The 17,547-nt window shown below is 40.4% G+C and overlaps 2 protein-coding genes across 2 annotated transcripts in view; one reads left to right on the top strand and one right to left on the bottom strand.

The window, feature by feature from the left end:
• Positions 1-2,899: 2,899 nt before the first annotated feature.
• Positions 2,900-6,880, top strand: tmem74b (transmembrane protein 74B). The gene is given in 6 exon segments (XM_034149944.1): positions 2,900-2,952; positions 4,633-4,873; positions 4,876-4,904; positions 5,752-5,883; positions 5,886-6,066; positions 6,069-6,880. Coding segments are annotated over 5 exon segments (843 nt in total). The 5' UTR covers positions 2,900-2,952; positions 4,633-4,689; the 3' UTR covers positions 6,386-6,880.
• Positions 6,881-14,970: 8,090 nt separating this feature from the next.
• Positions 14,971-17,547, bottom strand: part of psmf1 (proteasome inhibitor subunit 1) — a 12,884-nt gene continuing 10,307 nt past the window's right edge. Inside the window, exons 6-7 of the mRNA XM_034149929.1 lie at positions 16,286-16,447; positions 14,971-15,510 (exon numbers count right to left, since the gene is read on the bottom strand). Of these exons, the coding sequence (XP_034005820.1) occupies positions 15,459-15,510; positions 16,286-16,447 (214 nt within the window). The 3' untranslated portion in view covers positions 14,971-15,458. The remainder of the gene's footprint in view (positions 15,511-16,285; positions 16,448-17,547) is intronic.

Raw genomic sequence — 17,547 nt, 5'->3', positions numbered from 1 at the left:
TGGGGATGGAGACAGTGAGAAAGCAAAGGCGGTGGTTAAAAGAGATGTTAGTTCAGATATCTTCCCTGTCTGGAGGTTGAAGTCTCCGAGAAGTACAGGGAGGGCCAGTTTCAGGGATGTGTGAGAGGAGATATCTAATTCCTCCAAGAAGTCCCCCAAGGCGCCTGGTGGACGGTAGAGAACAACAATGGTTAATTGTATAGGATGGGTTACTGTGACGGCATGGAATTCAAAGGTGGAAGGAGTGAAGTTAGTTTGAAGAGGGAAAAGCTCCATTTGGGAGAGAGCAGGAGACCAGTGCCACCTCCTCTGCCAGTGGGTCTGGGTGTATGGGAGAAGGAATATGCTGTGGAGAGAGCTGCTGGGGTGGAGTGTGTTGGATGGAGTAATCCAGGTCTCAGTGAGAGCAAGGAAATCCAGAGACTGCAGGGAAGCGTAGCCAGAGATGAAGTCAGCCTTAGGAACAGCTGACTGGCAGTTCCACAGGCCACCTGTAACTAGATGTTGGATCGCAGTAGAGCAGGGGTTTTCAAAGTGTGGGAAGGTGAGCCTCCCCTCAGAGAACATAAGAACAGCCGCGCCCCCCCTCCCAATTATTATTGCTATATATTTATTATTATTGTTGTTGTTGCTATAATGCAGGGGTATTCAATTGCATTTCAAAGAGGTCCAGTAAGAGAAAATGAAGACTGTTTCTCTCCTCTTGTCTCGTCTCTGTGTGTGTGTTTGAATCTATCGTGCTGACTCACTGACTGCACCGATTTGATTGGCTGAGTAGCGTCACCTCCTTAAAACATTAAACAATAACTTTTTAAAACCTTTTTATCTTTATGTTTTAAACATATTGTATAAAACTCCCCCACTACTTGGACTATTCCTTGCACCACTCTAGAATAAGCCCGAATGGTCTCAACCATATTGCATCAGTAACGTGCACTTTGTTGTTATAACAAGATCGCAAGGACAGTGGTAGCGATCGGAAAATTGAGTGTTGTTCAGTTTGTGTGTTGTGGAACATGCGTGTCCATGCACGAAAATATACCACACACCCAATTACAATAGCATGTTCAATTCACTACCCTGGAAGTTAATAAAGTTGTTACAGTTGGAACAGCCTGTGGACAGCCGTTCTTCCTTGCATGTCAGTCGCCGACACCTTCTTACAGAGGACTGGAACATTTAGCTGCAGCACGACCCATATATTTTTCGCACGCCGTGTTCTCAACACATATTTTTTAAACATTTTTTACAATTTCAACATCGTGGATACATCCTTATATGCTCCCGGCAACACACTGAACGTTAACTTTGCCTCCTTATTACACACTCACCCCTACTTTAGTGGGAACAATGAGTCTGCGTCTTTGATGCACACAGGAATAAACGCAGATCATCCTCTGGCTGCAGCCTTGACCGGCACTTGCTTTTGATCAAAGTCAATGCGGAAAACCCGCACTCACACAGGTAGGTGGAGGTGAAGGGAATGAGCACTTTTACAGCCCTTTTGGCGAGGTGGGGGAACTCGGTCTCCACAGACAGCCAAAAGTGTGCAAGTAATTATGGCGCATTTCCACCACACGGTCGGCCTCGGCCACGCTCGGTACGGCACGGTACGGCTTGGCCGCGTTGGGCCTTAACAGGGCCGACTCACTTCATGCTGCGCTTCCATTACAGTTTAGGAACTGGGGGGGTAGTTACTATAGTAACGCAGTGTAGGCGGAGCCGTGACGTCATCTTCAACGAGAACCCCAGAAAAACAACACAGCCGTTAGCTGTTAGCACTCAGAGCTCACAGCTCCTTATATATGTTCAGAAACTCGACAAAAGTTAAACAAGTACACACCACAGAGTGCCTGTGTCATGGTGAATACAGTCGCTGCTTTATTTATGTCTGTATAGGCCGTTGTTGTGAGTGTGGACGGTCGGAGCATATATACTGCGTTAACTTAGCCAATCTCCATCTAGAAAACACGCATTTTAAAAGGTTTTTCGCCTGCCGTCTGTCTGCAAACTTGCCAAAGCATTAATTCATGGTTTTTACTAACCGGTATCAGTATGTTGTTACTTCGGCATCATTTTGAAATGTGTATTACAATTAAATCACGGTCAAATATGTCCATCTTGTTGTAGTTGTAGCCCCCTTTGCCAGCGATCCTCTCTCTAGTTTAGCATACTCAGCCCGACTCAGCCCTGTTTGTTGGCCCCGATAGAACCACATTTTGTCGGGCCAGAAAAGAGGTGAAAAAAAGTGGCCCCGGGCCGGGCCGGGCCGGGCCGTAACTAGGCCTAGTGGAAGCGCAACCAAAAACGGGCACGGCACAACACGGCACGCTTAAAGCGCGTCCGCGCCATGGTGGAAATGCGCCATCAGTGTCACTTTACTCGTCTTTTTCTCGTTGTTTTTTTTCTCACGCTGCGCCTCCCCTGAAGCTCTCTGGCGCCCCCCAGGGGAGGCGCGCCTCACACTTTGAAAACCGCTGCAGTAGAGCATGTGGGATAGACGAGAGCAGGCCGGTTATATCGATTAGGACTAGGAGATACACGGGGCCAGTGATAATACACGGGGGCCATCAAAAACATAGCACTGTAGTATGCCCTATATATATTTACTTGCACTTTACACAACACCATTCAAAAAATGACCTTATGATCTTCTCATCATCACACTTAGCCTACTTTATACAATTTATTTTAATATTAATCAATATTTCCCCACCACACCTCTCTCCTCCACCAGGCACCAGCCCTTCAGACCAGCAGAGGGTTTGCGCATGGTCAGTCTCACCCCTCATCACCCCCCCCCCCCCCCCCCCCCCCCCCCTCCCCTCACCCCACGCCCCCTCTCTCTGCACCCTCCTCGCATATGATCCAGCAGCAGCCATCCATCTCTCTGGATGCTCTGCCCCGCACTCAGCCGTCTTGATTCCCGCCTGGTCGCGGCATCAGCACCAGGTAAGAGGCCGCGCTTTCATCCCGATCACTTCACGCAAAAACCTCGGATCGATGCCCCTCCAGGTGATCGATGCTACCCGCGATGTTTATTCGGTTTTTGCTCGGGGGGGAAGCGGGATGGATGCTGCCTGGATACCGAATCCATCCCCGGTGTTTCCCTCTGGAGAGAAATCGACACTTGTGTTTTCTCGGATGCGTTATTTTCCTTTAGAATAAGATCCTCCTTTGACTCTCCCTCCGCTCTCAGTCCGTGTTATCTGCCGTCAGATCCGGATAATGAATAACGTGTCAGTCGGTGTGGTGCTTATCTGCCCTGGATGATATTATCGCTCTTACACACACACACACGCTCATAGATGGAGTGTATTGGTCCAGGTTTTTGGCTGTTTGGTGCATCACAAGGTCACGGTGCTGCTGGTGACCGGACACCTTGCCACGGGCATCTGGCTCTCCTCTGCGGGCCACGGGGCTTGATGTGCGGTTCAATGGTAACTGTGTCAGTGGGCTACTTTAGCCTGGAGCTCCCTGGGGATTAACCGGCTGTTTAAACACAAACAATTTGATGACAATACTAAAAAATGACATATTTGTGGTGAAATGACACCTCATGATATGGAAGGCTATATGTGTCAGAGTAATATAGTATTGTAGCTATCATGGTGGTTTTGATATTCTGACAGTCTCATGGTTACAGTAACCGGTGTGAGGGTTTGAACATGGACAGGTTCACACCCAGAGCTCAGAGGTGTTACTGTAGCATGCACACACTCACAGTTTATTCTCTGGGAAATAATATGTAAAGAAAAAAACAAAAAAAAAGCAATTCATCAAATTGGTTTATAATTTATTAGAATATAATATAAATTACACAGTAATATTAACATAATTCTTTCATACTAATATTATTAGTGACTCATTGATTAATGCCACCCATTCATCTGCTAAGACACAACAACATTGAAAATCATTGTTTATTATAAACCTTGCTATATGTTAATTATTTCTATTTTGTGGTCAATTATGATACAATATACTATACCCATTCTATACTCTATTACATGTTATAATCTATTGAATTTGATGTTCTATTGCTTTGCTACATTATTTTTGTTATACTGCATGTTACTGCATTTCATATCTAATCACACACTTTATAACAATGTATCATTCTACTATATTATGATCATAGTTGCAAAGATCTTGCATTATTTACCTTTACATTGCTTTTGAATTGTTAGATTTGTCTTTTTTAATAATTATAATTTTTTGGACTTTTATAAAAGTGTCGTGTGGACTAAAAAGAAAAGATTCCACTGTTAACTATTGTATAATTTAGTACTTGATTAAGTCATTAATACTTCTAACAATAATATTAATAAATGAACAATAATAAGAAATGTATAAGAAATGTATATCCTTTATCACACTTTATATACAAATACAGCTGAAAGGCTGAATAGCATCACTGTATTTTCACTTTACATAAAGTGAAAGGCTGCAGGTCACTAATGTGTGGATTTAAGCCCCTGTATATGAATATTTAAAGTATGACACCATTAATATGACCTCAAATAACTCTAATGCCAATAGCAACTTACCAACAAGACCTTCATTGATCACACATGTCCCTAAAATAATTGTATTTCTTCATCATTACATCATTATTTTGTGTTTATTCAGTGAGGATAGTGCACAGTGGAGGGATGGTGAAGACATGAGCACATCCAACAGATTTCGATGGAGTCCTCTTTCAACGGCGTAGAGCTCCAGGAGCTGCGGGGGGGAGGAGGTGGTGGAGGGGGGCAGAGCGTGTCTCCAGCGCCGGCCGCAGTAAGGGGGGGCTTCAGGGGCTTCGAGAACGCCTCCTACCTGCAGGACGATGAGAATGAGGACCGCCAACAGAGGGCGACTGTCCTGGCAGGGGTCCGCCCTCAACTTCAGGCAACAGCAAGGTAATATTGGGCTTTTTATACTTTTAGTCTCATAAATATCTTTAATTTGCACAAATCATAAAACATCTGACTTTGGTGCTAAATGACGCTTTTTTTGATTACATTTCTCTAAAGGGCCCTATTATGCTTTTTGTGGCTTTCCCTTTCCTGAAGTGTGCCTGAAAACACCTCCATTGGATTCCTTTGTTTACTTCCTTAACACAGTGACATCACTGTGTAACACTTGCTCTTCTATTGGCTAGGCTCCAAAATATTGTACGTGATAGGCTAAGGGGCCTAAATATATATTTTTCAGACAGAGGGTGAAAAGAGGTGCTGCAGCACAGGCAGTATGAGGAAAATAAAGAGCTTTTTGACATTAAAGCAAAGAAAGAACAGAACGGGAGCGAATGTTGATTTTGTCCATGTCCTAAATCTTCAAATCATTCATTTCAACGTTTGGGTTCCAGAAAAAAGGATAGTAGGGAAAACTGAAGGGGCTAGCATAGTAGCTAACGTAAGCAGCTAACTGACAACCTCAAAATAACCGGGTCTGAATAAAAATTGGACAAGAGGCAAGCTACCATTTACGGGTTCAAACCTTTTTTTCCACTCATCCAACTCAATTGCCAAAATCAAAGCTGCAAACAGTCGCTCTCAGGTTTTGGACTTCACAAAGCTATACTAAAAGTGACTTAATTCAACATTTTATAATATTATGGCGCCCCCATCAGGGAAATTGAAGTCATATTTGACATATTTTAAGCATCATCTTTTATTTTCAATGTCTTCATCAAAATATGGTTTATTCTTCATACCCTCCTCTTGTTTGTCTTCTTTACTTTGTGTCTTTCTTTTCCTCTCCCAGGTGGAGCAGCAGCATCAGGGGCTCTCCCCGCGGTCGTACGATGACGAGGAAGGAGCTGGAGGTCAGGAAGACGGCCAGGACTTCACCGAGTTCCACCCCCCCGACGACAACACCGCGGACTACGGCTTCATCTCTTCGCCCTGGTGTTCCTGGTGAGCGGCATCGTGCTGGTGGTTATCGCCTACACCATCCCCCGAGAGGCCAAGGTCGACCCGGACTCCGTGTCTGCCCGCCAGATGGAGAAGCTGGAGATGTACTACGCCCAGCTGGGCTCCCACCTGGACAAGTGCATCATCGCGGGCCTGGGCCTGCTGACTCTGGGGGGATGTTCCTCTCCGTGCTGCTCATGGTGTCCATCTGCCGGGGCGAGATGTACCGACGCAGGGCGGCGTTTATTCGCCCCAAGAGGACTTACGGCTCCATCAACCTGAGAATGAAGCAGCTGGCCACTGGGGAGGCAGTAGGAGGCGGCGAGGGCGTGGACGTGGACGGAGGTGAGGAGTTTTTGGTGGAACACGCAGAGACGCGGAGTAACACCCAGCCAGGTCCGAGCCGGGACGCCAAATCAGAACCAGGACCAAGCAATCCTCCTCCTGCTGCTTCATCCTCTTCTTCTTCACATGGAGCCAATTAGCTTCATTTCCACTGTGCAACCTGCCTTCCTCTGAGTCAGTTGCAACACAGGGATGCAAAATGGTGCAGCTCCCCCCATTTGTGCAGACAGGGGAATCCCATGTTAAGCACAAGGCTCTCTGCAGGAGCGACCCAGCTTTAACCCAGCGTTTTGGGATGAACAAGGGTCTGGGATATTTATTCTAACCAATCATAAAGGATGTTTTATCTAACAAAAGAGGGCTCGACCCGGTGAGAGAAAGAGGTAAGCCTATATGTTAGTGTGGAACAGAGCACATTTGGAGGTGAATGGCTGTATATGAAAAAAGCTCCAATATAAATCCGAATATATTAATCAGAGTTTTACAGTAAAAGCACATGTGTCGATTGGTTGCAACTGCAGAAACAAAGATTGTATAAAGCTCAGTATTGATCCTCATCCATCAGGCAACCTAAATACGATCAACATTTAAACCTAGCCTTGTTTTAAACCTCAATAACAATGAATAATATCAGACTTGCTGCTGTGATCATTGGAAATCCACCAGTAAATTGATAGAAAATGTTAGTACTGTACTATTATAGAAAGCTTAATGGGAAGTTGGATGCTAGCTCTTGCAAAATAAACACAGGCAACATTTTTGACGTGATGTGAGACAATTACGCTCATCAACAACATCAGCAACACTCGACAATAAAGGACATTAAATAATATCAAAAATAGGTTTACTATCAGCAACAAAATTAAAACAAAACAGTGTTATTAAAACCTGCATTAAATAACATACTTGAGTGCCTACAATTACAATAAACCACTTCACTTATTGCCAAGAGTTTTGGAAAAGATCTTAACAGTCACAAAAAGTTGTAAAAACTTGCTACTAAAGCGCCATAAGATCTTTATGCATCCTTTGGTCGAGATTTATTGAACCAAAATGATTATTTGACATTATTAGTTGCTTGTTTCTTCTCTGAATGCAATGCTTTTTTCACCAAAAAATAAAATGCATTCAAATGCAGAGCTGGAGGAGGTGTCAGACGGACATCTGATATGAGTCACTGTGGAGAGGGTGACACGTATTACCCAGAAAGCATTGCATCAGCAGCCCTGAGCTCTTCATACCTGATTTGTTAGTCATCCATCTTCTTTGTCCTCCACCTGAAGGTTCTTATATGAAAACCTTCGTGTTTGTTCCCAAACAACAACATGAGGGATGAAAAGGAAATTGTCACTGTTGCAAATAGATGTTTTTTGACAGTGGGAAAAAAGCGAAATGTGTTTTTTCATCACAAGAATCAGGTCATGTTTGGTTGAGATTGAAGGCAGATAGCTGAAAAAGTGACATAACTAGAAAAGAGAAATTAAAGGTGTGAATATCAAAAATAATGCTGAATGTTTTAGATTGAAAATGTGGTGAATCTGAAATAACCACAAAATAATTACAAGCCAAGTCTCCAAACTATCATGTCACATATCCAATTTCTACTACATCACTGAAAAACTGCTGCCTCGTGTTTATTAATCAGCATTTTCTGCTAGCATCACTTTTTCAACAGCCTCTTTGTATCATGTTGCAAGTAAATATCAACTATAAGCAGATCCTCATATAAGTCATTATATTTATCTGGCATTTGAAGCTCCTGAGTATTTAGTGGACAATAAAATAAGCTACCGTGCTACAAGCTATTCGCTGCTGTAAAAAGAAAACCTCGCGATTCCAGATAATAACTTTTAAGAATACAGAAAATAAAAAAACTTTAGGCTAATTTATTTATTTTTAAAACACAACCAAACATTAAGAAGCCTTTTTATTTATATTTGACTGCAGCTCTTATCGCGGAGAAGAAGCTGGTTTTGACTGGAATTAACCTTTAATGACACAGCGTCTACTTATTTTTGATATGTGAACAGATGTTATTTATGTCATGTAAGGATACAATATGCCTTAATGAGTAAACACAGACACTGTAAATTGTGTATACGCAAATATTATTATGCTAATGTATAAGGTCTGCATAGTGAGCCAATTAGCCAAGGGTAATGTAGCCACACACACACCACAAACACACACACACACCACACACACACACACACACACACACTCACATACACACACACAACCACACACACAACCACCACACACACACCACACACATACATACACACACACAACCACACACAACCACACACACTTACACGTAATATGTCCTAATACGTTTTAACTTGTGAGAACATCTTGATTCTGACTTTATATCCGTAAACACTGACATACTAATCTCAAGTTGTTTATTATAATATGTACAATATTTGTATTTCGTATTCAAATATACTGTAAATACTTCATGTGAACATGTGGGATGTAGAGGACCAGCTAAAGCTCAACGCTCAGAAACCAAATCCACAATGCAGGTGTGCAAAACATCTGCAGCAGCAACTAACCAGCAGCTGGATCAGAACAAACAAAACTCAACTGTGAAACCGAGCCAAACTGGGACTAAATATAAAACATTCAGAGTATTTACATGACAAACAACTCATAGGTTAACAAATATAATTCAATGGTTTAAACATTTTAGGGTTGTTAATGTTTTTTTTAAATTGTAGAATAAATGTTTAACTATAAAATGGCAGAAAAGGTTAATGTAATAAATAAAGCTTCCTGTTTTTACCAAAAACTAGAAACCCGCAAATATCGATGTTTATGTGAATGGAACCAGTGAATTTTTTTCTTAACAAAAGAGGTTAACATCTATTTTCAAATAATTGCATCAATATCTGACGATTTACTAAACTATTTAAGAACTATTTTTTGCAAATCTATTAGATCAAGTCCTATTTATAAATGTTATTATGATTGAAAAGAAAGAATACCAAGCTCACTTTAAATGTTCTGCAGGAATGAAAGAATAATACTTCACCAGGACTTGATTTCCTGACAAGTGTCTCCTAAAGCATTTAACGAATATAACAACATTTATTAAATTGGTCAGCACTGTTCTAAAATCCCTTGATGATTTGAAAGACTGACGTGTTTGGGGACAGGTTTGGTCCCTGCTACAGTCATCTCCTGCTGAGGTGTCCTTGAGTAAGATACGATCTGTGTGGCTGCTTCTGGTGGAACAGGGTCATTTGTTTGGAGCGGCTTTCTTGCTTAATCTTCAAATGAACAACATCACACTTTTTTGGACTTCACTTGAACACTTCCTGCTGCAGGCAGGAAGCTTGGTAGAGGGAATGATTCAGACAGTCTGCCTCAAGAAGAAGAGAAAAAAGTCTAATCTGCATGTTGTATTATCTCCATAATAAGAGCGTAAGGCGATAGTTGCCAGTTTCATATTATATTAAAAAATAACATCAAAAATAATGATGATGATGTACAGTACATTGCAATATGAAAAAAAACAAGACACCACCACTCAACTGACGTTACATTTTGCAAACAAATCATTTTTTTCTGTGTTTTTGTCCTGTCTCACGTTCATTTTCGAGGTTTGATCGCAGACAGAGCCTGCATAGTTTTGTTCAAAAGGTTAAGAATGATTGTGATTGGTGGTTGACTGTATATGTAGAGCCAGCATATAACTCACTAGCGACACACACTTAAATCAGAGTCAATTTGTCATAGAAAGTTAATGGAGATAATTAGCTTTACTTTGACATGGCCTGCGGTGTGCTGACACCATACATTTTATAACACACTGTATATAAGGTTCAATGTCAAATTAGTGTTACTGTTTCTATTATTATTATGTATAACACCACTATACAAGCATAAGTAAAAAGTAGGCTTCAATGATTTCCCCGTTTCAGGGATTACAGTGTATTTCAGGGACTGGTTTGTTAAGAGAAACAGAAATGAGAAGTAAGTAGATGCAGGAGAGGTATCTGTGTGAGATCGGAGATAACAAGATGTGTGAGAGCTGATAGGAAGCAGCGGAGAGCCGGATGACGTGAGGTGATTCTTGAAGAGATTTGCAGCTTGTGGGAGGAAGACAGGGAGTGACTCTGCATGAACCCAAACACTTTCAGCCAGGTGTCCCAGAATAACAAGAGACAGGAATAAACAGTCGGGCGTGACTCATGTTTGGTTTTAATGAGCATGAAAAAGCACTTTAACTCTCATTCTTGTCGAGACATTAGGTTCAACCTGCAGGTCCTTGTTAGTGGGAGGAAACAACGAGAGAGAGAGAGGGAACTGTGGTTGGTGCAGGTCGGGCGCACACAGCTGGAAGAAAACATTTCTGAAAGGTTTTTAGAGAGTGTTCAGTGACACAAGGGGATTGAATCGGGTCAGGAGGAAACAGAAAGGTTGTGATTGCTTCTGTGCCTAAAGGGAAGCACGTCTTTCATCAAAAGTTGGGGAGGACAACTTCATATGTTGTGAAAGTAAAGTCGATGCTGTCTCCAAAGGAATTCTGATACATATCCTCCAGTGATTGAGGCCCAATCCCAAACCACGCCCTACAACCTACCCCTACACACTACCCAGCCGTTCGTGCGGAGGGTCCTCCACATTAAGTGCTGTTCCAAACCAACGAGTGTGGAGGGGGAGATGCAGACTCGCCCTCAAACAGCGAGTCTGCATCGGTGCTGACTGGAGACCGGTCTCTACCTGACCGGAGTCACGCTGTGTGTGTCCGTCAGGAAACAAGCTGTTTACAAACAGTTCCAGCAAACATCCACTGATAAACTGCGATGTTAACAACCTCATGATAACCTCATCTTTTTTAACTTAGGATCATACATGTGTTCAGTCTAGAAAAAGGTAAATGTGTGCATTTTATTATAAAGTTGTGTATATTTACAGACTGTTGCAAAAACGAAGAAGCTTATAAAACTAAAAGAGCTTTACAAAAAAGTAACACAATTAAAGATGTTTGGAGTTTTATTTTAGTTATTAATTTTTATTTTTTGCTAGTCTCTCTGATTCTCTTTGCAACGGATTTGCATCTCTTTGTTGTTGTTTTGGTCGTTTATATAGTCGTATTGTGTCTCTTTGTTGTTGTTTTGGTCGTTTATATAGTCGTATTGTGTCTCTTTGTTGCCGTTTTATATTTATTTTTGGACATTTTAAGTGTCTTTCTTGTTGGTCCATGTCTCTTTGATGGACATTTTGTATGATGGTCCTCTGAGCCTTGTAGGTCTGTTCAGTGATCTATACATGAATCTGACGTTCTTACTGGATAGTCATGTTGCTGTTGAATGAGATATAAGATGAAAACGATGAACACAAAATGAAAGACATGAATGGATGATTACCAGAAAACAGAAGCAGACATAGGAAGGACGTAGCTAATCGTCTGAAAGAAACGTAACTATGTTTCTGATCCTATGTGACGCCTTCAATGTCAAGACAGAACCTTGACCAAAGACACAGAGAAAATCAATCTTTATTCTGTCTGCAGCACAATGACTGTGTTACCATAGAAATCGTCTATTTATATCAAGGACCCATGGCAGAGCCGCTCTCGGATGTCATGGAAAGTCCTTGTGAGGGCACCACAGAGGAGACAATGGTATAAACTCATAAAGACCTCTTGGAAATATACAAAGCTGAGGGGACACGCAGAAGTCCATTTTTAGTACAAATCATCTATAAGTGGGAGCTTTAATTCTCACCAGACCAAGGGCACATTTGAGCTGAGCAGTCAGAACGTGCTGCAGAAAATCCTGAGGACACAGCAGACGACTGAAACCTCAGCGGATAGTGCCGTTCTTTATGTATTTGTTTACCATAGTATAGGAGACTTGATGTGTTGAACAAATCATATTCTACTTACAAAACACAACTGGCAGGAGCAAGAATCATTCTGTAAAAAAATACATCAAACATGTTCAAACTTTAAGATATATTTTACTATTTTAAACTGCTGTAATTTATATTTTGAAGCCGCTTACACGCTGCTATTAGACAACATATTTTAATAAGATTAACATGGAGCGGCACTGAACAATACCAGACAAACAACATTGTTTGACTGTTATATCATCATTACAACACTTTGGAAGATTTTATTATTTGGCATAACATTCATTGAAATGTATTAATTATTTAAAATGTATTCAAACATATTTTTTGTCACTTTGACCTGTTTTCTAAAAAGATATTTTAATTGAAATGTTAAAGTGCTGTTGTCAGCAGTTTTTGAATAAAACAAGCACAGACCTATACATATTAAAACCAGAATCATATCATAACATTTCAGCTGTATGTATCAGATGTGTGTTCAGATGTGAGCTCTTTTGCGAATCCTTGCCGATTGAAAACATCTGCTGTAAAGAAATGCAGCATACAGTAGTTAAGTGTTAAAGCAAATATATCAGTGCTCTTACTCAAGAGACCTTTGGTTCTGTTTTTCTGATAAGCCGTTTCCTTTCCTGAACCAGAGCAGTCACAGTCCCTACCTCCATCCTCTCCAAATAGGAGTCTAGAGGTCAGAGGTCAGTTGTTCCCACAGCTGCTTGCGATTCAGAGCTTTACTCAAGGACACTTCAGCAGCCGGGGCAGGGTTGTGCCCCCCAGCTCAGCCTCATTAATCACTTCACATCCTGCTGCTGCTCATACATACCCAGAGAAGGTTGCCAAGCTCCAAAATCTCCTGAAATCAGCAGAAAATAGAGAAAAATAACCCTAAACACCCTCCAGTTTTATTCAATTTAACAAACTAAAAACATAAAACGGTACATCCTGCTGATGCCTCCCTTTATATACAGATACAATATGCTCAGATGAAACACACACAGCAGTAGCATTTTACTCAGAGACTCAATGAATGTACAATTTAAGGCTGTAACACAGCACCGTCACGCAATATCACAATATCTGTCGGTCACATGGTGTAAACAGTCACATGGTTTCAGTGCAGACGCCTTGGAAACACTGCTGTATAAACATTCCTGCTCTTTTATTTGTATTGGTCTTAAACAAGTTCAAAGATGTGTATCTAACCAGATACAGCAACATTTCACCCATCTGGAATCATTTTTGGGGTTACAGCATCTGTGAGTAGTAACATGTACAGCCTTCAAAATAAAAGCAGGCACAAGAAACAGGAAGTTGACTTTTTCAATAATGAAATGTAAAAAAAGAAAATATTCCCTGCAGGTGAAATGTCGCTTTACGATACAAGAATGAAATGAAATGCATATTAAAGGCTATGAAATATATGAAAGAGATATAACGTGGCCTGGGAAAGCAGTTGTGTGTCTGTTTGTGAATCAAAGATGTGCATTTATGACAATAAAAGTAAGGTTTAGCACAGAAGATAATGGGAAATGGGATTTAAAGGGATATATCAGTTGGTTTTTGAAGTGGTTGTATATTAGTTTGACTGTCAGCTGGTGGGAATGTTAAGAGAGTAAAGAAAATATGAATAAGTATATGAAGATATTGAGACAGACAAAGACCATTGTAACGTGATCAAAGTGACGTATCTCTTTAACCGGAGTGAAAATCGAGGTCTATAAAGAAGTTTTTTACAATTTTGTTCAGTATTTCTACATTTTCTTTATCCAGATGTTAACAGTTAATAGTTTTATTAGTAACTTTAAAGCTTTGTATCCCTATTTATCTCTTCATGTTTTTGCACTAAGTGATGAAGACATCAATTACAGGAGTGAATTGAGTCAAGTGTCATTTCATAAAAGAAATTGTCTGAGTCTCAAATATGTCTTTCTTAAGACTCCATTCTGTAGAGGATGTATGAAACGTTCTGCTTTCATCTGGTTCCAGCATTACGTTAACACAAAAACAGAACATTGAAGTGGCTACGGCACAAATGTATCCTTTACTTGTTTAAAATGGGGACATTTATTATTCATCATGATTTTGAAGATTGCTTTTCAAGATTCTTTGGATCGTATTTATTTAATTTGACACAAACCACAAAGATAGAATTTGTTTTTGTTATTCCAACAATGTGTGTTTCCAATGGTTCAGCTGCACAGACCCCTGGTGTTGCTCTATGGTGTATTTTGTGACGAGCACAGCTACTTATGTACATTGTGTTAATGCCGTATGTTGTTAAAATCATATCATAATCTGACAAGTGTTTAAATGTGCTGATTATCCATTCATATTTCCCAAATCTTAAAAATCCTACTCAAGATCAACTTTATTCCTCTTAATAAACCTCTCTTTTGAAGCAAATAAAGATGAATGTAGGGAGCTTCAGCTATTCCCTAACTGAACGTAGAAAACTCATTTCATATATTCTCACTTGAGAAACTGATCCATTGAATACACACACTAGATACATTTATATGGATTTGTATGTCATCCGTTGGAGAAGAGGCCCCTCTCCACTGATAGTTGGAGCGCTGCTGAATCTGCATGTTCTAAGTGTGTGAGCTGTGAAAGTGTAAAGATGCCTTGTTCCTGTACATACTGAGGAGGAGCTGTATACTGTACGTAACAACAATGCTGATTCTTCATTTTGTTAACGTGACCAATAAAAGTTCTGTTTTGTTGTTTTTAAATCGAGTGCAAATGTGTCTGTCTCTTGAACCTTGTCTGAACTTGATTTGACATTTCATTTCAGTGACAGTTTAATTCCTTCATCAGCAGTAATGAAGGAATTATAAATATGGAAAGAACAGACAACAGATTGTTAATCTAAGACTTTTATTTTGGCATGGGATATTTCATCAACTATGTTGTAGAATCAACAACAATCCAAACAAAACAGCTGTAAGGAACCATATGTCATGCTCTTCTTAAGTATCCACAACAGAAATACAAGCGCTTGTTCTTTATTATGCATAAATTAGAACTACAAGATGCAGTTTAATGGGACAATAATCATCTAAACTCACTTCTATCCTCCAGGAAGCAGAGGAAAAAGAGCATGTATATTTATCACTAAGGGAACTTCTACACAAGTTATATACACGAGTTGTACATCAGTTATAAGAAACCAATAATATGAAACCCTCTTTCTCAAAAACGGGAAAATAAAAAAGGCAAACATTTTTATTTTCAGGCCACTAAAGCGGATCAAACCCTGCAGGGGGGGGAGAGGAGATCCTCCTCCTATTGGCTGGAGGACAGGATGTTGTCGTGAGTAGCAAACAGGGAGTAGAAAAGAAGGAAGCACTACATGAACATGTCGTCATACCCCGGCGGGGGCATGTGGTCCGGGTCCGGCCTGGAAAACAAACATGCTTTTTTTTAGTTCAGAGTTACCCAAATTGGGAGTTTTTTTTGTAACAGCAGCATGCTAACAAGGCCTTGAACGTGAGTCACCAAAACTGTGATTTTCTATCTTCTCCACAACTGTCCCGTTAGACATCGCTTTTAAGTAGCTGCCACTCAAATCATATCCACAGAGACTCTCATCTGCCAGGCTTTTTACCAGAACAAGAAATATATAGCACAAAAGCCCAGTATAGCTAGCTTACTCGTGTTTTAGGTCTTTTAAAACAAGGCTCCTAACGTTTTCGGGGTGGCCCACATTAGTTATTCTTTTTTTTACATAATCTTAGACCAACTGCTGCCATTTTTCTTTAAATACAAACTTTCACAGAAAAAAATTTGGCAGCTCAATTTCTTTTTGCAATATGCACAAAAAGATGCAAGCGCTGTGAACATTTTTAAATGAGAATTAAAAAAAGTTATTTATCCTGCATTGGCTTCAACTAGAACGCTTCTTTATTTAAATATTTTATTTGCATATGCCATGGATAGTCTGTTGTAAAGTTCCACAAATGCTCGGATGCAAAATTAAACTAAGGCTGGAACTAAATTATATATATTATTGTCCTGGCAAATACACTGAATTGCGGAAAAAATGTATTATCTCTTCTCTCTCCTTTCAGTCTCATTCAGCTTGTAGATTCTTATCTTGAGCCAGCAGAGGGGGTTACTTTGACAAAAATAGACACATTTATAAGTGTGTGTTTGTGTGTGTGTGTGTGTTGTACCCTGGTCTGGGTCGTCCGACTGGTCCAAACGGGTCGAAGCGAGCCCCCTGGGGAACAGCTCCAGGAGGCAGGATGTCTGGTATTCCACTTGATGGGTCAAAACCAGAGCGCGGATACCCCGACCGCAGGGGGTCCAGGATCATCCCGCCACCACCACGGGACCTGGGGGGGGGGGGGGGGGGGGGGGGGAGGATATGTGTCATTTATCTTTTCTTTCACACACTTTCCCTTAGTTTAAGTTTAATGAGTGTTTTATAGTTTGAACTGAAAACTTTTTCTCAAAGCAGTCAAACATTGTGGAGAGACTGGCCATGTTATTTGATAAAGGGCCAAAACTTCTAATTACACAAGAGATAAAACACAACAAGTTATATGTCTGATGATAAAAAACAGAGGACAAGGGCCACGCTCCATTTGATGCTATCAAAATATGCCAAATGTTGCCATAGTAACACTACTATGAAAAGTTTGGAATCTGGAGCTGGTTTTTCTTCTTTACACCAATTATACACCGTAATGTATTATTTACATTTGAAATAGTTTTGGATCCAAAAGAAGAAGAATTCAAAGATTACATCTTCCATTTAGATTTGATTATACAGAAAGATTACGGTTAGATTTTGAATTTGTTTTCCAGGCCACAAAAGTGTAAAACACCCTTATTCATTATGTAACCACAACACTGCAACTGAACTTTAAATATTTAGTTTGTCAGATTGTTGTGGTTTGATTGAAGAGGTTTAGCTGGTGTTCCCTGATCCGTTTCAACAACCCAGGCCTAACTTCATTATATTGTGAATCTAAAACAATGACTTTGAAACAGCAACACATTGGAGGTTAATTCCAGGTTGTTAAAGGCAGTTTTGTGCCCCTGACACTCAAACCTGTTCCTTATTAAATCTGCAAAGATATTGTTGCTAAGCTTCCAGTTTCTTTAACAAACGTCTGTGAATTCTTCTCTTCTTTTGGGTGGTCCTAACCTTTTAATTGACATCGTTCAGAGCATGTTCTCAAAATACAAAATAAAATATGTTTGTAAAGACGTTTCTACAACCTGAAGCATGAAAGACAATTAAGAAAATATATAAAGAAGTCCTCTCAGACATCTGACTGTACCCAATCAAGCTTTTGTGGCATATGCCTCAACAGTATGTATACAAGTTGTTTTCTTTAAAGAGGCCCTGTTGTGCTTCATGCTTTGCTTTTTTACGCTTCCATTGGACGTTTGATTCCTGAACACAGAGACATCACTATATAACACT

Source organism: Trematomus bernacchii, unplaced genomic scaffold (assembly GCF_902827165.1).
Source record: "Trematomus bernacchii unplaced genomic scaffold, fTreBer1.1, whole genome shotgun sequence".
Classification (NCBI taxonomy): domain Eukaryota; kingdom Metazoa; phylum Chordata; class Actinopteri; order Perciformes; family Nototheniidae; genus Trematomus; species Trematomus bernacchii.
The sequence above is the reverse complement of the archived record's forward strand: the minus strand, read 5'-3'. Positions and strand labels throughout refer to the sequence as shown.